The 24014-nt window shown below is 43.2% G+C and overlaps 1 protein-coding gene across 4 annotated transcripts in view; it reads left to right on the top strand.

The window, feature by feature from the left end:
* The window catches only part of GRK3 (G protein-coupled receptor kinase 3), a 551671-nt gene extending 530075 nt beyond the window's left edge, over positions 1 to 21596 (top strand). For all 4 annotated transcript variants that reach the window (XM_029620117.1, XM_029620115.1, XM_029620116.1 and 1 more), the window contains 4 exons: positions 5039 to 5201; positions 6188 to 6324; positions 9187 to 9300; positions 19130 to 21596. In XM_029620117.1, the coding sequence (XP_029475977.1) occupies positions 5039 to 5201; positions 6188 to 6324; positions 9187 to 9300; positions 19130 to 19291 (576 nt within the window). In that variant the 3' untranslated portion in view covers positions 19292 to 21596. The remainder of the gene's footprint in view (positions 1 to 5038; positions 5202 to 6187; positions 6325 to 9186; positions 9301 to 19129) is intronic.
* Positions 21597 to 24014: the final 2418 nt, after the last annotated feature.

Below are 24014 nucleotides of genomic sequence, written 5' to 3'. Positions count from 1 at the left end.
AGCCTGTCAGTTCGCATCCTCAGGCAGTGGTCTCTCCCTCTTCCGGTACGGCATTTAAGTGCTGAAGTACACCTCAAGCTGCAGGTGTTCCCGACAGAAATCTGGAGGGATTGATGGTAAGGCAGCTCCCAAATCTCAGGAGGATGGGGAAATCCCTCCGGGACTGGAACCATATATGACTATGTTGTAATTCTTTCATAGAGATGAACTGCCGGCCCTGATTTCACAGATGAAGATGCTGGGAGTCCCTGGGACAGATTCCATGTCTAAGCCAAAGAAAAATCTCATCTTGTTTTTTCCATGTTATCGAGGCCATTCAAGAATTGATTGATCTCGAGTGGGAAGCTCCGGAGGTAAATTTTAAAGGGGGTCGGACCTTGGAAGGCCTGTACCCCTTGGATCCAGTGGTGAGAGAACATCTCCATTTTCTGAAAGTGGATGCACTTGTCCAGTGGTGAGAGAGCATCTCCGTTTTCTGAAAGTGGATGCACTCCCTCCACAGGAATAATCGTCTAAACAGATGATTATCCCTGTGGAGGGAGGAGTGGCCTTTGAAAGATGTGATAGGAGCATTGAGGCCATCCTTAAACAAGCATTTGAAGCAGTGGCAATGACATTGCAGATAGCTTCCTGATGTTTCCTGGTGGCCTGCTCTTTTTTGCTTCTCTCTCAGGAGGTTGATGACTCTGGGGTGAATTTCAGGGCAGTTATGGAACCCGCCACTGCCTTTTTAGCAGATGCAGGCTGTGATTTAGTCCACACCTCTGCCAGAGGAGTAGCTTTGCTAATAGCGGCCAAACGTCAGTTATGGCTGAGAAATTGGTCAGCCGACACAAACTTCAAAGCTAATCTTAACGAAATTGTCTTTGAAACGCTCGGTCTTGTTTGGGATCGAGTTGGAAAAGCTGGCCAGTAAGTGGAATGAATCCCCAGTCCCTCAGTTGCTAGAGGATAAGAAGCAGTTGTCGCGCCCCTTTGGTATGAGGGGTCATCTCAGGGGTTCTAAGCGGCTTTGTCTCTACAGAGAGGCGACCTTTCAAAGGACTCGGCCTTTTGACAGGTCTCAGTCCTTTTGTCCCAGACAGCCCAAGAGAGGAGTGGACATGGGTGGCGGATCCTGCCAAGCTTCCCATTGAAGATTTACTGACCCACCAGAGGGAACAGGAGATAGGGGGGTGCCTCTCTGTCTAGCAGAGTTGGGTCAAGATCACATCTGTTCAGTATGTCCTGGAGGTGATACGAGAAGGATATGTGCTGGAGTTTCACGGTGTTCCTTGGGACGTGTCCATGGTATATCCCTGCCACTCCCCACAGAAGGAGGACGCAGTGGAGTGTATACTTTCAAGGCTCCTCAGTCTGAGGGCTGTGGTTCCAGTAGCCATGTCTCAAGAAAATAGATGTCGATATTCCATTTATTTCATTGTGCCCAAGAAGGAGGGTTCCTTTCATCACATCCTGGATCTCAAAGGGGTCATTTGCGGGTGACTCACTTTCACATGGAAACAAGTCGGGGGAATTTCTGACTTGGATCTGTCTGAGGGATACCTCCATATTCCCATCCAATTGGAGCAGCAGTGCTTTCTGCATTTCACGGTGTTAAGGTGCCATTATCAGTTTCGGGCGCTGCCTTTTGGTCTCGCCACCGCCTCCAGAACTTTTTCCAAGATTATAGTGGTGGTAGCGGCAGAGTTGAGAAAGGATGGGATCCTAGTACACCCATATTTGGACAGCTGGTTGATTTGGGCCAAGTCTCTGGAAGAGAGCCACCTGGTGACCCACAAGGTAATCTCCTTGTTGCAGTAGCTCAGTTGGGTGGTGAACCTAGCCAAAAGCAGTCTTCATTCATCTCAGTCATTGGAGTATCTGGGTGTTCGGTTCGAAAAAGGGCAAAATTTTCCTGCCAGAAGCTCATATTCAGAAGTTGATGTCACAGGTGTGTCTCTTGGTGAACGCTATACATCTGACAGTGTGGTCCTATCTACAGGTACTCTGTTTGATGGCAGCAACCCTGGAAGTGGTGCTGTGAGCGAGGGCACATATGTGTCTTTTTCAGCATTCCCTTCTGTCTCATTGAAACCTGCAGTCTCAGTGCTATTCGATTTGGCTTCACCTACTGTTGGAAGTCTACTCTCACCTCCAATGGTGGTTGCAAGTGGATCATCTGAGAAAGAGAGTTTCCCTGACATCACTGGACTGGTTGGTACTCATGACAGATACAAGCCTCCAGGGTTGGGGAGCTCACTGTCAGGAACTAATGGTGCAAGGGCACTAGAATACAGAAGAGTCTCTCTGGAACATCAATCATCTGGAAGCCCAGGTGGTCCAGTTGGTGTGCTTGCAGTTCAGCGGCAGGCAGTGGAGTCAAGCAGTCTGAGTAATGTCGAACAACACAACGACGGCGGATTATATCAATAGGCAGGGAGAAACCAAGAGCCAGCAAGTGTCACAGGAGATAGACCAACTCATGAAATGGGCAAAAATGCATCTTCAGGCAATTTCAGCCTCGCACATTGCAGGAGAAGACAATGTAAGAGCAGATTTTTTCAGCAGGGCGAGTCTGGACCCAGGAGAAATGGGTATTGTTGGACAAGGCATTTCAGCTGGTAGTGAATCGCTGGGGCCTTCCATTTCTAGACCTGATGGTGACTTCTCGCAATGTAAAGGTTCCTCAATTTTTCAGTCACAGGAGAGATCCGAAGTTCTTGGGTATCTATGCTCTCATGCAGGTCTGCCCAGAGGACAAGCTGCTGTATGCCTTTTCCCCATGGCCCATGTTGGGCAGAATAGTTTGGAGGGTCGAAGGCCACAGGGGATGGTGCTCTGTGTGGCACTTGATTGGCCCAGGAGACCATGGTATGTAGATCTGCGAAGACTCCTAGACTTGCGCCTTCTCACTTTTGGCACACAGGAATCTGTTGCAGCAGGGACCTACCTTTCACTAAGATCCAACTGTTTTGTCTTATGGTATGGCCTTTGAGAAGGCTCGCTTGTTGAAGCGTGGATATTCTACTGCAGTGATTGCCACCTTGCTGCGAGCATGAAAGTTCTCCACTTCCTTAGCCTATGTCCGGGTTTGGGGAGTGTTTGAGGCTTGGTGTGTAGATCAAGGAGTGCTTCAGTTAGGATCCCACTCATTCTGAAATTTTTTCAGGATGGGTTGAATAAAGGGTTGGCCTTTAATTCCTTGAAGGTACAGGTAGCAGCTCTTACCTGTTTCAGGGGCCAGGCGAATGGTGAATCCTTACCTCATCCTAATATGGCCTGCTTTTTGAGGGGAGTAAAACATCTTCTTCTTCCCTTGTGGTTACGGTTCCTTTATGGAGTCTTAATCTGGTGTTGGATTTCTTGGTGGGTCCTCCGTTTCGACCACTGCATACACTTTCATTGTGGTTACTGACCTTGAAAATGGTGTTTCTGGTGGCGATATGTTCTGCGCATCGAATTTCCGAGCTGCAAGCCTTGTCTTGCTGGCAGCTAATCCTTTGGGTGACTCCAGGAGCAATACAACTGTGTACTGTTCCTGTCTTGCCTAAAGTGGTCTCAGATTTTCACTTGAATCAGTCCATTTCCTTGCCATCTCTGGATAAGGAAAAAGATGCGGAGGAATATTGTCTTTTGCGTCCCTTGGATGTCAAGAGACATGTCGTGAGATATCTGGAGGTTTCTAAACCTTTCTGAAAGATGGATCATCTGTTTGTCCTTCATGGTGGAGTAAACAGAACGAGCCGGCTTTGTGGGCTACAATAGCTCACTGGATTAAGGAGGTAGTCACAGCCGCATTTGTGGCTGCTGAAAAGCCATTGTCTACTCATTCCACTAGGGCTCAGGTAGTGTCATAGGTGGAGGTTAGATTGTTGTCTCCCATCAACATTTGCTAAGCTGCAACATGGTCCTCTTTACACACATTTTCCAAGTATTATCGTCTGGATGTGCAGGCCTGGGAGGACACAGTCTATTCATGTACGGTTTTGATTGGGCCATGGGCATTCTCCCACCCTATTCGGGAGTAGATTGGGTACATCCCATTAGTCCTGAATCCATCTGTCTAGATGCAAGGAAATGAGAAGTTACTAATTATCTGATAGTTTCATTTTCCTTAATATAGTCAGATGGATTCAGCTTCACATCCTTGACTGCCGAATGATTGTGTTATGATCCTCCTGTGTGGCTACGTGTTCCAGGGATTACTGGTAAGTGTTCATCCAGTCCCTAGCTTAGTGTTGATGCATTCTTTGCCTGAGTTTCCTGTTGGTTGAGTACAGAAATGGATATCTGTTTTTAATCAAATTTGTGCTAGTCTGTGCACAGTTGCTTTTGAAGAGAATACTGGCAGGCTGATGTCATTGCAGGGGTTTATATACTGTGATGTCAGTTTGCTCTGTCTCCATCTGTTGGTAGAGGTGCATAACCCACTGGTCCTGAATCCACCTGTCTATATTAAGGAAAAGGAAATTATCAGCTAAGTAGTAATTTCTCATTTGTCACAAATTATATAAAATACTAATTGTATCCAAATTGTTGTTTAACATCTCTTTTAGGATGTACATTTTGTTCAAAGGTTCTGCATAAGCAAATCTAATTCTGTCTCAGTAGAGTCGTCATGTCAGGCCATGGGGATTCCTCGCCTTGTTTGTTTATTCAGAATTCCTATTTCTAGTTTCATTGTATCCACAAACACCTTAGGAATTACTGTGCAGACTGTTGTGAGCAGACTGCTGTCAATCAGGGTCATTTCCCCTTAAAATCAGCAAAATTCCTCATGAGTGTGTGCAGGTTCCCCCAGCTGCCTGCTTCAGTACTTACTGCTTTGCATCTTCAATAAGAGCTTCAGTATATTAATCTCACTTAAACACCTGCATTCCAACGATCCACACGCAGTACAAATTGATGTATTCTATGGAGGTTTGTCATAAACATACACTAAAGTATACAAATACTAAAATGAATGAGTGCCACAGATTATAATAAAATACTATATGATCACTCTTAAATGGTATACACTAATTATATAGCAGCATATGAAATTTTCTCCCACTAGCTACTTGATAGTGACCAAGAGCTCTACAAGAACTTTCCTCTGGTGATATCAGAGCGTTGGCAACAAGAAGTGGCTGAAACTGTGTATGATGCTGTTAATGCAGATACAGATAAAATTGAGGCCAGGAAGAGGGCTAAAAATAAGCAGCTTGGCCACGAAGAAGGTAAAATATTTAAATTTGCATATTGTAACTAGGAGAGCTTTGGCTATTAAGCAGTTGCACTATCTTTTACCAGAGCCGATGTGTCCATTAGGCAAACTAGGCGGTCACCTAGAGCGTCAAGATTTTAGGGCGGCAAAATCCTGCTGAACATAATGTGGAGATAGCAGAATACAAGAATTGCTAGAGGGGGGCTGTACCACAGCCAGTACTATCAAAGAAGGGAGTGCTATGCTGGAATCACTGCTGCCGGTAGTTAAGTTGGGGAAAAGGGAGGTGAATGACCAAAAGGTTCGCCTAGGGCGCCAAATATGCTTGCACCAGCCCTGTCTTTTACTGATCATTCAAAGATGGCTGGTTGTAATGACCATCTTTCATGGTACTTGAACTTGCTGTGACAGACATTGGTGATGGAAGCTTCCATGAAGTTCCTCCAAAAAAACCCCAAAACCTATACAATTTACTGCATAGTAGAATTTCTTTGATTCATTGCAGTGCTTCCTGACTTGTACATTGTGCGTTCTAGTACTCAGTAACAAACAGTCATTTTAATTTGCTGTGAAAGCAGTTTGGTATATAACAGGCTTTAAGTGCTGTAACAAATACTATAGACACAGTTTTCCTCTGGGTTATTAGAAAGGATGTTCATTACAGAAAGGGGCCAGTGAAGAGTCCATGATTTGGGCTTTATCCCCTCTGTCCCATGTTTCTAATCTGTGCTTTGTGTGTATGCTTGCAGCGAGGAGTTTTAAAATGCACCCTTTATCCCTGGAGCTTTAGTTTACTTTTCTGCTGTATCACAAGCATCTCAAGACTTTCACCTTTTTAAACCAATGCCTTCCTATAAGCCTATTCTATGATAAGAAAGCTGCTTAGACATTTTTTTTATATTATGTATACAAAGCTTTAGAAACAAATTATACTTGATGTATTTATAATAGTCTTCGGCTTTGCTCTATTATCTGTAATGCAGTTGTGTTTTGCTGCAGATTACGCACTAGGAAAGGACTGCATTATGCATGGGTACATGCTCAAACTGGGCAACCCATTCTTAACTCAGTGGCAGCGACGCTACTTCTACCTCTTCCCAAACCGGCTTGAATGGCGAGGAGAAGGGGAATCTCGGGTAAATGTGCATCTCTGTTACATACACTTTATTCTATTACTATAGCTTGTACCATTGATTGTTAGGTTCTAAAATATTGCACATAAGCTTTTGACATACACAGGCAATTGTAATATCTGTATTAAAGTGAAACAAACTCAAACCTTACCTAGCTCCCAAGGGGAGAATCTAAATGCTCTAGAATCCCACTTTTGAACAGTTTTGCCATTTGGTAAAAACATGCTTGGAAATCTAGCAATCTGATTCCAGATTGGTTGAAAGCTAGTACTATCTTGCAAAGTGTTCAGTGTTGGAAAGTCTTCACTTTAGAACCTGCTTTCATTCTATATTATCAGTGCTTGAGTCCCATTAAGGATAGTGCCGGTGCAAGGGTCTGCAACTGCCTTAGGTGGTGCTGACATAACAACATCACGTGATCTCTTTCTGTGTTGTGGTTACGTGTGTTTTGGTGGATCCTTGGGTGCTGTGGAGGTGACCACGCCCACGGGGAGGAGCCCGTGAGGAGCCACAGCACTGGGCTAGACTCGTACTACACAAAAACACAAATAGTTCTTTTATTAGACAGCTTGAAGAGAACCACCAGAGGTGGCAGTAGTGAGGCAGTCTGGTAGTTGCAGTCTCAGGGACCTCTGCAGAGAGAGCCCTTCTCTCCTAGATGACGTCAGGAGGTTCCGCAGCAGGTCTCCAGGCGAGGAGATACTGTGGATGAGATAGACTGAGAGTAGAGTACTCACTAGGTGTTTGCTGTTGATATGCGATTCCACCAGGTCTGTTGTAGAAGGTACAGGCACCGAGGCAGGGAGAGCAGGCCCTCGAGGAGCGAGTACCTGTTCCCTGAAAGGCACCTGAAATAAAGCAGAGGGCCCCCGAGAAGCGGTACCCAGGTTAACAGTTACCCCGAAGGGCAGAGAGAGAGAGCTTCCTGCGGCAGCACGGATGCGGCAGAGTAGCATAGACAAGAACGGATTTGAGTCCTTGCTAGCAAATTAGTGAAGGTAATATACCCAGATGGCGTGATGTCAGCATGAGGGAACACCCTCGAGGTTTGCGCCAAGGGTAGTACAAAGACGTGGGTTGCACACGCGCACCCTAGTAGGTACTTGGGAGGAGCAATGGCGGGAGGCTGCACCATAGCCGTTCCGGGGACGCCAGAGAGGTCGGCTTGTAGACACGGCGGTAGCCATCTTTCCCAGGTAAGCGGGAGAAGCCGTGAATAAGGTGAGGCAAATGGGGCGAAGCCGTCTAGGACCGACGGACGCAACATTCTGTATCTCTGTCTCGTTCTCTCTCTCTCTACCACAAACCTCCAAACCTCCGTTCACACATCGCAGTCTTTCCCAGCTCCACCCTCGTTCCCTGCTTTCAGAAAATGGTGCCATTATGGCCAACTACGGTGCCCCACCCACAGCAACTGTCTAATGCTCCTGCTGGCTCTGGTTAAGGAGTTACCTTAGTGTTTGGGACCCTTTGCATTGCCATAAATAAAAAAAAAAAAAGAGGTGATCTGGAAGACAAAAGCCCACTTAAAACCTCTAGCAAATATTCTGAATGATTAAGGCTGCTGTGCACATAGCCTGGTGCCTTTCAAACTAGAGTCCTTTATGCTTTCAAGTAAGGGTCTATGACAGACTGTTTTACATTGCAGCTAGGAGATAATACAAACCTCACATTTTTTGATGCATCACAGTTTGATGCATCAAAAAATGTGTGCATCAAACTGTGCATATTGCTTAGCTCTCTTGCATGGAAATCCCGTTTTAATAAAGGCATTAGCTGTTACACTTCATAACATAAGAAGTTGCCATACTGGGTCAGACCACGGGTCCATCAAGCCCAGCATCCTGTTTCCAACAGTGGCCAATCGAAGTCACAAGTACCTGGCAAATACCCAAACATTAAATAGATTCCATGCTACTAATGCCGGCAACAAGCAGTGGCTATTCCCTATTGATTAATAGCCTTCTATGGACTTCTCCAGGAACTTATCCAATCTTTTTTTAAAGCCAGCTACACTAACTGCCTTAAACACATCCTCTGGCAATGAATTCCAGAGCTTAATTGTGCATTGAGTGAAAAATAATTTTCTCCAATTTGCTTTAAATGTGCTACTTGCTAACTTCATGGAGTGCCCCCCCTAGTCCTTGTATTATCCGAAAGAGTAAATAACCATCTCACATTTACCCATTGAAGTCCTTTCATGATTCTGTAAACCTCTATCATATCCCCACCTCAGCCGTCTCTTCTTGAAGCTGAACAGCCTTAACCTCTTTAGCCTTTCCTCATAAGGCAGCCGTTCTATGCCCCTTTATCATTTTGGTTTCCCTTCTCTGTATTTTCTCCAGTGCAACTACATCTTTTTTGAGATGTGACGACCAGAATTGCACACAGTATTCATGGAGCAATACAGAGGCATTATGACATCCTCCATTTTATTTGCTATTCCCTTCCTAATAATTCCTAATATTCTGTTTGCTTTTTTTGCATGCCACAGCATACTGAGCCAGAGAGGAGTGTCAGTTAACAGAAACACAACAGGGTTGAAGTCACATAAGTATGAAACTTGTGAGCTGTAGCATTAGGCAGTGAGCCTTCAGCCATGAAGTGTCCAAAAAAACAAATTCCTAGTCTCCAGTGTTCTGCTTTTGTCTAGACTGACGTTCCTTATGTTGTGTTTTCTGTGCTCTGATTTTCTTGTTTAGCTGTGCTTCTCTAGAATTGTTCTTCCCCCGCCTTCAGAAAATATTGTGCTACATTCAGATTCTCTTTTCACTCAATGCCAATCCTTTCCTTGGTGTCTTTGCTAATCGAAGTTAATTGACCCAAGAGCCTTCATTCTAACTGTGTGTTATGTTCATGATGCAGCAAAACCTGTTGACTATGGAGCAGATAGTATCGGTGGAAGAAACCCAAATCAAGGACAAGAAGTGTATCTTGCTGAAGATTAAAGGAGGAAAGCAGTTTGTCCTTCAGTGTGAGGTAAAACAAAGCATTTTTTCCATTAGTGCAGTTTTGCTGAAAATAAATATTTTCCTCATTCGAACATAGCGTTTCTGAGGTCCTTTCTTTTAACTTTTATTTCAAAGCTTCCCGAAAGCTGTAGTTATAAGTAGAATTGTAAATTCCAGAATGCTTTGAAATTGTACCATAGCATAAAATATTTAAAAAATGGCTATTATAAACATCTCAGACAAACAAAAGCATATCCGAAGTCCCTACAGCCATATGTGTTGCGATCCCCCCTGTTGCTGCGCTACAGGAGGTCTCTTACCTTCCTCCAGAGGCCGCTCTGAAGCCTGGGCCTCGCCTGTGTTCCATCCGGGACTTGCTCCAGGGCCTGAGAGGCCTAGCTGTGCTTGTGGCTTGCTTGCCAGCGTTTGGACTTCCTGTTTGGCGACGCCCTTCTCCTAGGGGCTGGCCCGCAGCTCTCCACCTGACTTATAGGACCAGCGGTGGGCGGTCCTGGCAAGCTCCTCCCAGGGAGTTGCCTTCTACCTCCAGTACTTAAGGACTTTCTGTTCACTTGCAAAGGGCCTCCGGATCGGGCTCTACAGTCGTCTGTAACCTTGCCGATCCAGGTCCCCCGGTTTCGCCTATGCCTTGATGGGTTCCTGTCCTGTGTCCCTGCCTAGATGTATGCTCCTGTTCCTGCCAGCCGTAAGGGCTTCGGATGTGAGTTTCCCAGCATCGGAGTTCCTGTTCGCCTGGGTCTTCCCCGCACCCTCCTTCTCAGCGTGGTCCGCGACCAGCCTTCCTGGGCTGTGTAGGGCGCGTCTGGGACAGGGTGGTCCGCAACTCAGTCCCACAGGTGGGCTGAGTAGGGCGTCCTGATGGACAGTGCAATGTTTCCGTCCAGCCTTGTCTACAGTATCTGCTTCAGCCCTTGCCTGGATGTCTTCCTGTCTCTGCCTTGACCTACGTCCTCGACTGGTTCCTGAGCCTTCTGTCCTGTTGGGCCCTGGAGTGGCCAACAGGAGGGATTGGTCCCACGGGCTCTTGAGCTTCTGCCAGCCGAGGGGGCTTCGGATGTGAGTATCCCAGCATCGGAGTTCCTGCTCGCCTGGATCCTCCCTGTGTCTCGCTGCAGCCCTTGTCCTGATGTCTCCGTCTTGCTTCAGCCTGCTTCTGCCCCGTCTGATGTCTTCTGTATAAGGACTCTGTCTGCCCTCGCCTCTGTCCAGCCTGCTGCCCATTGCCGTTCCCTGCGGCAGGTCCGAAAGGGCCGGGAACAGTCGGAGGACCGTTCATTAGTCAACTTCCCCGTGTTGGCTACCATGGGCATGCAGGTCCGGCTGAGGGTCGGACTCCCTGCTTCTGTTTCTGCCTGCCTGGCTCACCATGCCTGCTCAGCTCACCTCCCACGGTGTGGCTTGGGGCTCCTCCTTGAGTCCTGCCGTGGCCCAAGGGCTCACCACCACCCGCTTACGACGACCGCGCCCGCGCGCGCTCGTAACAATATGGTCACAATATTTTTAGATCTCCCGGGTCATTATCTCTTTCTTTGGAGATTTGTATTCTGACTGCTTTATCAAAGACTGCTGCCATGGGTAGGTCTGAATACAGACTTGTCAGTTGACTCTAAAAAAACTGGAAGCACAAAAGCTTTTTTTTGGGGGGGGGGTCTTGGAATGCTCTATTTTATGTTCATAAATATGTTTGTAAATCCAGGTTGCTTAGAGATCATAGTTAAAAGTTCATAGCAGACTCAGTTCTCCTGGAACCAGGGAGTTAGCTGACATGCCTATTAATGTAAAACAAGGAAGTGCTTATAACTCTTTAAAAGTTGATTTTTTTTTTATTTTAGCATGAGGTTGATGCATGGGGTGTATTTTATCATTAGAGCTTATCGTAGAACTGCAGTGGGGCTAACTTTGCCTTGTATATCAGACTAGTCGTAAAAACCCATCTAAGGAGGGTGAAAGACTATGACGTGTAGGACGTGTGTAATTGAGATGTGTGGTAGTAGAGAATGGATTGACTATTCAGAGAAGGGGGATGGAGCCGCAGAATATAACGGGGGGGCAGAGCTCAAATTCCATATGTGGAGAAACAGTCTAGAGGTTACAGCGCGGGCTGCAAACCAGAGAAGCCAAATTCCACTGCTGCTCCTTGCAGCCTTCAGCAAGTCATTTCATCCACCATTGCCTCAGGTACAAACTTACACGGAGGTTTACTAAGCCACAATAGTTTATCGTGAGAGGGGCCAAATATCAAGTGGGTGGGAAATCCCCACATATTAGGACCCTCCCCGACAAACTATTAAACATAGAATAGAAATGGCAGCAGAAAAGCACCAAATGATCCACCCACTCTGTCCAGCAAGCTTATGCCAGTATCTGCTGCACTGTGCAGGTTACCCTCATGCTTATCAGACCGTAAAAGTCGGGGTCCTCGGATGCTGTCAGAATCCAGTTTTCCCTAACCCCTGCCATGGAAGCAGAGAACAATGATGGAGCTGCATCAAAAGTATAGGGCTTAATGATTAAGGGTAATAAAAGCCACCTCAGCAAGTTACCCCCATGTTTATTGTTCCCCAAACCGTAAATGTCGGGGCACTCTATTGCAGCATTACGTGGCACGATTTTTTATTGTGGCACAAATGCGAAACAAAAAATTGTGCTGCAGTACGGGGTCTTGGCACGCAATGGCAGCCAACTTTGGCTGGGGCCACCATCGCTTAAAGGGCCAGAGGCCCAAAACAGCATACCCTCTCCAAAGGCCAAAGTGATCCCCAGGGGTCAATGGAGACCCTCACCTGCCAAGCCCAACTGCCTTCTGAGGCGGCTTTGGCCCCGCCAAAATAAATTTTAAAATATAAGAGCAATTGCATGACGACAACCCCCTCCCAACCACTCCCCTTATTAATGAAAATAAGGCCCTTTATGATTTCCCCCATTTAAATAAAATAAAATCATAGGTGTCAAGGGTACTTCACCCCAACCCCCCAAAAATGACCTTGGTTGTCTGGTAGGGGTAGGCAGACCACCATTGGTCTGATCCCAGGATCTTGTCCTGTCCTCTGATGGGCAAAGTAAAATCGACGCCATTTTGAAAAATGGTGCCGATGGACCCGCAGTAAGGTGACACATAAGACTCACCCCTGACTATAGAAGATTCATGTTAGAAGTATGGGGGGTAGGGCTAGAAGGGTGGGGGGTTTGGGGTCCACATGCCTCCCCAGACATCCAGGGTTATTTGTTTGGGGTGAGGGTTGGGGGATGGGCCATGGGGGGGGGGGGGGGGGACAGTGAGCAAGTCTCCAATGAACTCCCACCCCTGGGTTCATTTTGTGCTGGTTTAAGGGAGTGTGTTGCAGGCATGTTGGACTTTTAATTTTCTCCTGGGACCATGAGAGACCCATGTTAGCAGGCTGAGGCTCTCTATGGAAGATAACTACTTTCCTCAAATGTGCTATAATAACAGGGCTAACTTTTTTTCTAAGCCAGCCATGTTTTTTTATTACCATAGCTTGCCTATGCTTAAATTTGGTTTGCATGGTTTCGGCAATTTAATGCATGCAAATGCATGCAAAGCAGCTTACTTCTATAGGGGGAGGGAATCTTGTTTTCAGTCGTGTGATAGTGCTGTATCAGTCAACGATATGGTGATATCATGCACTAAACAGCATTAACATGTATTACATGCTGTTTAATTTACAATATTGCCTGATTGCAGGTTAGTAAATATCCCTTTTAGATTGTAAACCCTCTGGGTACCTACAGTACCTTAATATAATCTGCTTTGAAGTACCTGAAAAAGCAAAATATTAATTAATTAATTAAATGAATTAATATGTGGTAGTAGAGAGTGGATTAGACAATACAGAGAGAGAAGGGCAGAGCTGAAGAGTACAGGGAAAGAGAAGGGCAGAGCTCAATTCCCCTACAAAGAAAGGGTTGGAGCTGGAGAGAACAGGGAGGACGAAGGGTGGAGCTCAATTTGCATACTGGCTATGCAGGTGTGGGGCAACGTTCCTCTTTATTATAGTTAGATTCTCACTGGTAGAAAGTTAATTCTAATTAGGAAGAGAAATGCTTTAAAGATGTATTTGATTATAGTGAGAGACGATGAATACCTAGTTGGTTTCATTGAGTTGAGGGAGGGGGTGTCTTCTTACAAAATTAAAGTATCCCATGGTGATGAGTACCATCATGTATATCATTGAAACTGAACACAAACCAAAGGAGAGAGGAGATTCAACTCGCTTAACAAATGTCAAAAACTAATTTATCCAACAATTGAATTCCCAACAAATGACAATATCATAAAGCTTGTTGCTCTAATGTTGTAATCTGCGGCCTCTCACCACACAATGGGTCGCAGGCTGTAATCAGCTTACAGAGCTTAGTATAATGTAATCATTTATTGTCATTTGTCCACCCACCAAATACCTTTATTCACTAACCAATCCTATGGACCTATTATAAATTACTACAAATGTAAACTATAACTGAACCCAAACGTTCTTTAAAAATCAAGTTCATCACAAATAGGAATACTTAGCCATGCGTTTTTCATCGAGCAGCTGCTTTGCTGTTCAATTTGTATATCCCAACATGTTTCGACTGAACTATCAGTCTTCTTCAGGGGAATAGTGATATCTCGACTCAGGCCAAAATATTCATATCCTACAAATTAAAAAAAGAAATTAAAAACACTCACACCCAGCCACCCAGACCAATTTCTAAACTAAGTCAATAACCTACTCTAAACCATCATTCATTCATTGTAACAACATATGGAAAGATACTCAGCTTACCCGGACCAAGTTTTCAGGTCTCTCTAAAGATTCAAAAATGGCGCCTCAGCGTCCTAGCTGGTCTCTACAATCGTACTCTCATTGAATTTAAACACTTCACATCCTTGTTAACCACCGGAAATCCGGATCCTCTATACCCAGTGAACTACATTACCCACTCTTCTTCGCTCTTAAACAGCCATAGTTCTCAAAAAACTGACCAATCAATGTCTTTATTTAATCCTTCTGGATCAACAGTCTTAAAATGATAGATCCATTTTTGCTCTCTTTGAAGCAGATAGCTGTCAAAGTCCCCCCCACGGCTCTTAGGCAAAGGCTTTTCTATTGCAGCGAATGTTAAATCCTCAAACGTGTGAGAATATGAAAGGCAGTGTTGTACTACCGGAGCTTCTACCTTCCCGCGTGTAATGGCACTCCTGTGTTCAATCATGCGGGTCTTTAAAGACCGTATGGTTTTGCCAATGTATAAACGGGGACACGGGCACCATAGCCCGTAAATCACGCCTTTAGACTCGCAGTTGGTGAGGGACCGCAAATGAAATTTACCGTTTGCAAAGAACGGTAAAACACTGCCTGCAAAGGATTGAGTGCATACAGTGCACTTCCCACAAGGGAAATGTCCTTTAATGCCAAGATCTCTATTCCCTTCATCACCTTTTTCATCTGCGAAATCAGAATGCACAATCATATCTCTCAAGTTTCTACCCCGTCGAAAGGCAAACCTAGGAGGTTCGTTGAACCCTTCGTGTAGACGTAAATGTGCCAAAATTTTTTAATGATGTTCTGAACTTTAAATATCTGTGGAGAAAAAGGCAGTACACACACCAACCTATTGTTGTCTTGTTGTCTGTTCTTAGGCAAAAACAATAGATCTCTGTTGACCCAGCGCGCACGCTTATACGCCTTCTTAACAATCTGAGGGGGGTAACCTCTTTGTTGAAAATTATGACTCATCACTAGGGCTTTCGATTTATACTCTCTAATGTCTGAACATAATCTTCTTAAGCGCAAGAATTGACCGTAAGGAAGATTATTGCGTAAATGATGAGGATGACAGCTGTCATACCGTAACAACGTGTTTCTGTCAGTCGGTTTTCGGTATATCGAAAATTCAAACCCCACTGGTCGTAGCATGATTGAAATGTCCAAGTAAGCTACTTGGTTCTTGTCAAAAGTGTATGTGAACTTCAAATTGTTATCACAACCCTCCAACCATTCCATAAATGCTGCAAATTCACCAAGTTCACCCTCCCATACTACCAGGATGTCATCGATGTATCGTCTCCATAATCTTATATGGTTTTTATAGGGGTTGTCTTTCACAAATTTATCTTCAAAATTCCCCATATACAAATTAGCCACATGTCTAAGTCTGAACATAGTGCATTGATTGAACTGCAACAAGATTCTTTGATTGTCATTAAGGCCGCCGATAAAGGTGGGGCGGTGGTTTTAATGGACGCAGAGAAATATCGGATTGAAGTGTTGCGTCAGGTGAATGATCCAGTTTATTATTCTAGACTATTAGAAGACCCTACCAGAGAAATGAAAAACGATATTGATTGTCTGGTTGAAATGGCGTTCTCAAGATTTTGGATCACGTCTCGTGAGAGGAGATTTTTGATAGTCGATTTTCCAAAGATACCTGTCTTATACATACTGCCGAAGGTGCACAAGACATTGGTGAATCCCCCTGGTAGACCTATTGTGTCTACCAGGGGTTCACTATTAGAACCATTATCTATTTTCGTCGACAAATTTTTGGCACCGATGGTGAATAAACTCCCATCATATGTTAGGGATTCGTCTGATTTGATGTGTCAGCTAGATTGTCTGACTACGCAATTATTCCCCAATAATCGTTTGGCGCTGGCTACAATCGATGTGGTTTCGCTTTATACGAATATTCCACAGCAAGAGGCCATTGAAATTATTGCAGCAAAACTGAGTGAAGTGACATCTCGTATTCCATCCAGTTTTTTAGTTAATTTGGCACGCATAGCTTTGGAACAAAATTTTTTCATGTTTAATAACGAATTTTTTCTCCAAAAGAAAGGGGTGGCTATGGGAGCCACAATGGCGCCTGATGTGGCTAATTTGTATATGGGGAATTTTGAAGATAAATTTGTGAAAGACAACCCCTATAAAAACCATATAAGATTATGGAGACGATACATCAATGACATCCTGGTAGTATGGGAGGGTGAACTTGGTGAATTTGCAGCATTTATGGAATGGTTGGAGGGTTGTGATAACAATTTGAAGTTCACATACACTTTTGACAAGAACCAAGTAGCTTACTTGGACATTTCAATCATGCTACGACCAGTGGGGTTTGAATTTTCGATATACCGAAAACCGACTGACAGAAACACGTTGTTACGGTATGACAGCTGTCATCCTCATCATTTACGCAATAATCTTCCTTACGGTCAATTCTTGCGCTTAAGAAGATTATGTTCAGACATTAGAGAGTATAAATCGAAAGCCCTAGTGATGAGTCATAATTTTCAACAAAGAGGTTACCCCCCTCAGATTGTTAAGAAGGCGTATAAGCGTGCGCGCTGGGTCAACAGAGATCTATTGTTTTTGCCTAAGAACAGACAACAAGACAACAATAGGTTGGTGTGTGTACTGCCTTTTTCTCCACAGATATTTAAAGTTCAGAACATCATTAAAAAATTTTGGCACATTTTACGTCTACACGAAGGGTTCAACGAACCTCCTAGGTTTGCCTTTCGACGGGGTAGAAACTTGAGAGATATGATTGTGCATTCTGATTTCGCAGATGAAAAAGGTGATGAAGGGAATAGAGATCTTGGCATTAAAGGACATTTCCCTTGTGGGAAGTGCACTGTATGCACTCAATCCTTTGCAGGCAGTGTTTTACCGTTCTTTGCAAACGGTAAATTTCATTGCGGTCCCTCACCAACTGCGAGTCTAAAGGCGTGATTTACGGGCTATGGTGCCCGTGTCCCCGTTTATACATTGGCAAAACCATACGGTCTTTAAAGACCCGCATGATTGAACACAGGAGTGCCATTACACGCGGGAAGGTAGAAGCTCCGGTAGTACAACACTGCCTTTCATATTCTCACACGTTTGAGGATTTAACATTCGCTGCAATAGAAAAGCCTTTGCCTAAGAGCCGTGGGGGGGACTTTGACAGCTATCTGCTTCAAAGAGAGCAAAAATGGATCTATCATTTTAAGACTGTTGATCCAGAAGGATTAAATAAAGACATTGATTGGTCAGTTTTTGAGAACTATGGCTGTTTAAGAGCGAAGAAGAGTGGGTAATGTAGTTCACTGGGTATAGAGGATCCGGATTTCCGGTGGTTAACAAGGATGTGAAGTGTTTAAATTCAATGAGAGTACGATTGTAGAGACCAGCTAGGACGCTGAGGCGCCATTTTTGAATCTTTAGAGAGACCTGAAACTTGGTCCGGGTAAGCTGAGTATCTTTCCATATGTTGTTACAATGAATGAATGATGGTTTAGAGTAGGTTATTGACTTAGTTTAGAAATTGGTCTGGGTGGCTGGGTGTGAGTGTTTTTAATTTCTTTTTTTAATTTGTAGGATATGAATATTTTGGCCTGAGTCGAGATATCACTATTCCCCTGAAGAAGACTGATAGTTCAGTCGAAACATGTTGGGATATACAAATTGAACAGCAAAGCAGCTGCTCGATGAAAAACGCATGGCTAAGTATTCCTATTTGTGATGAACTTGATTTTTAAAGAACGTTTGGGTTCAGTTATAGTTTACATTTGTAGTAATTTATAATAGGTCCATAGGATTGGTTAGTGAATAAAGGTATTTGGTGGGTGGACAAATGACAATAAATGATTACATTATACTAAGCTCTGTAAGCTGATTACAGCCTGCGACCCATTGTGTGGTGAGAGGCCGCAGATTACAACATTAGAGCAACAAGCTTTATGATATTGTCATTTGTTGGGAATTCAATTGTTGGATAAATTAGTTTTTGACATTTGTTAAGCGAGTTGAATCTCCTCTCTCCTTTGGTTTGTGTTCAATTTAGGAGAGGTAGTTGCTTCATAGTATTTGATCATTTATCTATCATTGAAACTGAACATGCAGAATATATCAATGTTTAAGTAGAGTGCAAATGATTGACTTCAAAACATTGTGCACCATATAAATGAAGAAGTCCATATTCAGACACAGTCCCTATAGCAAAGTTAGCCGGATAAACCTATCTGGCTAACTTTGGAGATATGTTCAATAATGCAACCATGCTATTGAATTTAACTGGCTAACTATAGTCATTTAACTTTAAGACAGCTCTTTGGCCTGACCAGTTACCCAGCTAACTCTGAATATCTGATTAAGAAGGTAATTCATCAAATTACGATAGGGCCTTATCACGTGCATTACTGCGGTAACGCACATGATAATTACCACTTCATGATTTGAATATTTCAATTTGAAATTAAAATAAAAAAGGGAGGGGTTTGGGCGGGGTTTTGAATAATGAGGGGCCGGTAGTGCTGCGGATAGCGCTGGAAATAACTACATCTTTTCTACTGGCGCTACGTGGCGAAAGTGTTCAGCATGGCTGCACCCACAGTGTGCAATACCACACTGCTGTGATGTGGCCAGTCGCACGCTTTCGGCTGCAGGCGATCATTCTGCTATATTTATAGTGGAATGATGAAACCAGGGCTTAGCTGGTTACCTTAACTGGCTAACTCAACTCCTCTGAGTTACACCCCAGAATACCTCTAACTTATCTGGCTAAATTCTAGCCACCTAACATTAGCCGGCTAGACCAAATATTCATTTAGCTAGCTAACTTCTGTGTTAGCCAGCTAAATGCTTTTGAATATGGACCTTGACTAGGATGTCTGCCTTGTTTGTCTAGTATACCAATTTTACCAAGTTAATATTCTCACTAGGGATTATTCCTAGAAGGTTAGGCTCCTTTCAAGAGAAGTTTCAATTAATATAAAGGATTCTAGGTTTTTACCTTGGATATCACTGATTTAATACTAATCAATTGGTACATTATATTTCTACCCTTAGAGTGATCCTGAATTTGTACAGTGGAAAAAAGAACTGACGGACGCCTTTACCGAGGCACAGCGACTGTTACGTCGGGCTCCAAAATTTCTCAACAAATCTCGTTCAGCTGTTGTAGAGATTTCAAAACCCCCACTTAGCCACAGAAACAGCAACGGCCTTTAAAAGAAAAGTAAAGAAGAGTTACTTAGAGAAAACAACTCTCTCCCCTTGTACAAGGCTCACGGCATTGTTTGTCATGCGTACAGTCCTGTAAAACCAGGTATACGTAGAAGAAGCACTGGATGTTTATTGTACATCAGAGGTTGAAGACAAGACTTCATACGTGATGTTTATAGAGGCTAATAAAAGACTGAGGCAATGACTGCATGAATTTTCACTAATAGGACTGGTGAAAATTGCCAAATTTAATTATTGGTTGTCGTCATCCCCATGCATCACTGCACCCTGGAGGTGTAGGAAATGGCCGAAATCCTGAAGCTAATAAGAAGGCAAGAGACTGCTTTCTGTTAGATCTATACATATTGCGGTAGATGCTAAAGCTGAGAATGGATACTCTGGTACATGTTATTTGGTCGGATACATCAACTTCACAAAACAAAGAACTGCAATATGTAAGAACATTCCAACAGTTGCTAGTTTACCCTGTGTTACCACAAAGTCTTTATCCCGTCTTGCGCTGTTGACTTTGTAAAACTGGCATTCAACAGTGCGATTCGTTTATGCACTTCTGAAGACTGACTTCTATCTGTTCTGTGGTTTAGAGTTGTAGATACTTCATGGGAAGTCCATGTTCAAATTTCTCATCCAGTTAACAACAGTCACTACAATAACACCTTTTTACTTCTCCTTGGCCTGTCTATCCCTGAGTAAAATATTGATTGGTGGACAGAAGTGCATGGTAGCTTTGTCTAGTGGCCTGTTATACAAATTTATGATCTTTGCAAAATTTTTGGACAGAAGGCCTCATTCTCTTCATTGGTTTACAATAGATATGAAGACAATTCTTCTCCCTTTCAGGTCAATTGCACTTTTAATTTTGTATTTAATTTTATTTTTTAGCTCTTTAAATCAAGTGTTTGCTAGCGCACTGAATGATGAAGAGCCTCAAAGTACCTTACATACTAGAGTCCATATCCTGCTGGAATCTATCGTCACTTATCAGAGCTTCAACTCGATGATTAACAACTGATGTTGAAAACAAAACACATATATGTACCCTTTTTGTCATAAGTCTTTATCGTAATCAAACTTAACTGATTCATGTCCACATCAGATGACTGGAATTCTCTGAGTAAAGGACGTTCATGTTTTCTGCTTACAGAAAAAGCTTAAAAAAATACATCAAAAGTCTGTGAATCTTGAAGACTAACACTTGGGAAAACGAGGCAATCATCTGTTAGCTCAGTGTACTTTCCCATTATACTGTTGGTAATCTTTGTTGGCTTGTGACGTCGAACCACTGGACAAGCTTGACTTTGTTTAACTCAAGACCTGCATACCTGTGTCCTGGCTGTTATTTCCTTTTCTTCATCCATCCAATCCCCACATCCACTTTTGTCAATCTGCAGAATTTACTTTCCTTCCCAGTGAAGTGCGAAGTGCCAACAGACTTGACAACTAATTTAAAAAAAAAAAAGTCATATATTTATCTGACACATTTGTGTGCAAGTGTATATATTATTTAAATTAACTACTAAAGTGGGAATAACTTGACAACTGTAATTATGTCTGCATAGCATGAATTCTGTCCACAGTGTCTTCTGTTAAGCATTAATCGTTTTCATTTACTGGTTTGTGCACTGTGAAGTGAAAAGTCAGTATCTTCATAATCATATTTTATGTAAAGCTCATAGAATCTGTCAATTGGAAAAGGTAAAAACAGGAAATGCCTACAAATTGCTTTTATAGGGTTACTTTGTAAAGGGAAATGTGAGATCCATTATGCACTTCATCTGCTAATAAGTCCTCTTAATGTATATATCTAGTTTTATCATGTACTTTCATGAGCATCACTAGAAAACAAAAACAACCTGATACTTTTTAAATAAAAGTTGAGTGAATGATTGCAAGATGAGATATCTTGAAAAAAAGGTGGATTATGTGACACAAGATACTTGATGGCAACCAAACATCCTTCAACTAGACATTGAGTAACTGTTTCAAAAATTGCCAGGGATCTTTTAACTTTTTTTGTTATAGCACTGAATCTTTAGACTTTTATTAGGTTACAGTATGTAAGGGTAATAGAGATGTGCATTTGTTTTTCACGAATTAGACAATTTCAACAAAATTGTCTAATTCGTCATGGTTCGGCGACACCGAGAAATGAACGGAATTTTTCCGAAATTTCGGAAAAATTCATAGTTCGTGCTAGTGCGTGCTAACCATAGTTAGCGTGCACTAACATGAAAATCGGGACCCATGAAAAAAAAAAAAACGAACTGCGGGATAAACAAAATTTCCCCCAGAGTCCTGAAAACAAAGCCCGAACCAATAGAAGTAAATAATGCACATCTCTAGAGGGTAATGCCAGAGCAGTCTTTCAGAAAATAAAAGTTAGGGGAGCAATCAGGATGGCAGAGGGTCCCTGAAAGCAGTTGTGCAATGTGTGATGGACAGGAAATGAATGGCCTTGTTTTCAGAAAACAATATAAAGTTGACCATTTATGATGCTCATCGAATATCTTCCTTGCATTTAAAATAACTGAACTGTTCCATGGATGGAAGAGTAGCCTGGTGGTTAGAGCAGTGGGCTTGTGTACCACGGAAACCTCACCTTCGGCAAGGCACTTCACCTCTGCTGCCTCAGGTATAAACTAAAAGGTGAATTTTCAAAGGACTTACGCATGTAAATGTAACATACTATCATAGCAATTTTCAAAAGCCATTTACCCACATTAAGTGCAGGTAAAACCTATTGACAATTCAATGGCATGTATTGTAGCAATTTTCAGAAGTCCACTTACATGGGTAAAATGCATTTACACATGGAAAAACCCTGGTTTTTAGTGTGTAAATGCTTTTAAAAATCAGGCCCTTAGATTGTAAGCCCTCTGGGGACAGGAAGTACTTATGGTACCTGAATGTAATCTGCTTTGAAATGACTGAGCAGTCACAGAAGATGGGATATAAATTAAATCAATCTTTACTTTTCTCAAAAATAAAACTCCTCTATCATAGACACCTTCTTCTATTGTATTTAAAAAAAATATATTGTGTCGGGCAAGTGGTGATTATAAGAGACTTTTCACCAGGAGGTGTAAGAATTTGATAAATCACATATATTATGATAGCTTCCAAATGGCTGCGGCCTTCAAGCAATTTGATAGGTCAGATTTGATTGCATGATCTTGCTAACAGGCAGTAACGCATGGTTTTGTTTAATCTTTTGTTTGGATCCATCAAATTAGAGGATGTCATTGGTTCCTCTACAAACTGTGCACCAACCACACTTTTGTGTATCTAAGTATGTAACCTAATATTGAAAGAAATAATCATAGTGAATTTTTAACTATGGAAAAAAATGACTATGGGGCCTATGCACTAAAAGTCATGTAATAAGTTTTCCAGTATGTGTGAACTAAACATTTAAGAGCTAATTTTCAAAGGAGTTACACATTTAAATGTAACTACTATTGTAGCAATTTTCAAAAGCCACTTAGTCGAGTAAAGTGCACTTGCGCGAGTAAATCCTAAGAACAATTCAATGGCACATGTAACAATTTTCAGAAGTCACTTCCATGGGTAAAGTGCATTTACTCGAGTAAAACCCAATTTTACATGAGAAACTGATGTTTAAAATCAGGCCCTTAATGTGCATGCTCTAATGTAGGAGTAGGAAATGCCAGTCCTGGAGTACCACAACAAGGTCCGGTGTTCAGGATATCCACACTGAACATGCATGAGATATATTTCCATACAATGGAGGCAGTGCATGCAAATATACCTTTTGCATATTCATTGTGGATATCCTGAAAACCAGACCTGTTTGTGGCACTGAGGGACAGGAGTTGACTACCCCTGCTTTAATGCTGCTTAACAGCATATGCACTATATTTTAGCTCACACCAGCAAAGGTTTAGCAAAATCCCCCAAAATGATTGGGTATGGTTAGTACAGGGGATTTTCTATCCCCAACAGAAACAGCCTGAGCCCCCAAAGGCCCTGACATCCCACAACTTCAGATTCCCCCAGACAACAATCCCAGCATTCCCCAAACCAGCCTAGCACCACCCCCCCCCCCCCACACACACACACACACACAATCTAACATTATCCGAGTCAGCATGGCCCCTCCAAATTCCCTGATTCAGTTCCAGTACTCTCTGACTCCCCCTCTCCTCTCATACAATCCCTGCAGCCTCAAAACTCCAATACGCCCACCCCCCACCCTTCACCTTCCCAACACAGTCCTGTAACTGCCCCAATACCCTGGTTCTCCCTGTCCCCCAAAATGCAGTTCTGGAGCTCCCTGTGACCCTGTTTCCCCAAACGTCAGTGAGCTCTCTTCAAGACTGCAAACCTCTCTCACTTCCACGCCTCTGATATATTATTTTACTTTTCTGCTCAGCTGAATGATGCCACCAAGCATCACCTCACCATTATTATGGTGCAGAGTGCAGCAGTGCCAGTGAAGCGGCTCTTGTATCCCTCCTGCTAGGCTGCCTTGGATGACATGGGGACTCTCTGGAAGAGTAAGACCACATTCCAGAGGGATGAACGTGGGGTCGATTGGATTCTTGGGGAAGAGGGAAAATTGTGAGCTTGGGGCTGGGATAGTCAGGTCTACATTACAAGGGAAACAGGGCCATGGGAGGTGCTGGAACTGCATTACAGAGCGGGATATCAGGGTCTTGGAGGTGTTGGTACTGTATCAGAGAGATTG

Source organism: Rhinatrema bivittatum, chromosome 11 (assembly GCF_901001135.1).
Source record: "Rhinatrema bivittatum chromosome 11, aRhiBiv1.1, whole genome shotgun sequence".
Taxonomy (NCBI): Eukaryota; Metazoa; Chordata; class Amphibia; order Gymnophiona; family Rhinatrematidae; genus Rhinatrema; species Rhinatrema bivittatum.
This window is presented reverse-complemented; position numbering and strand designations above follow the sequence as displayed.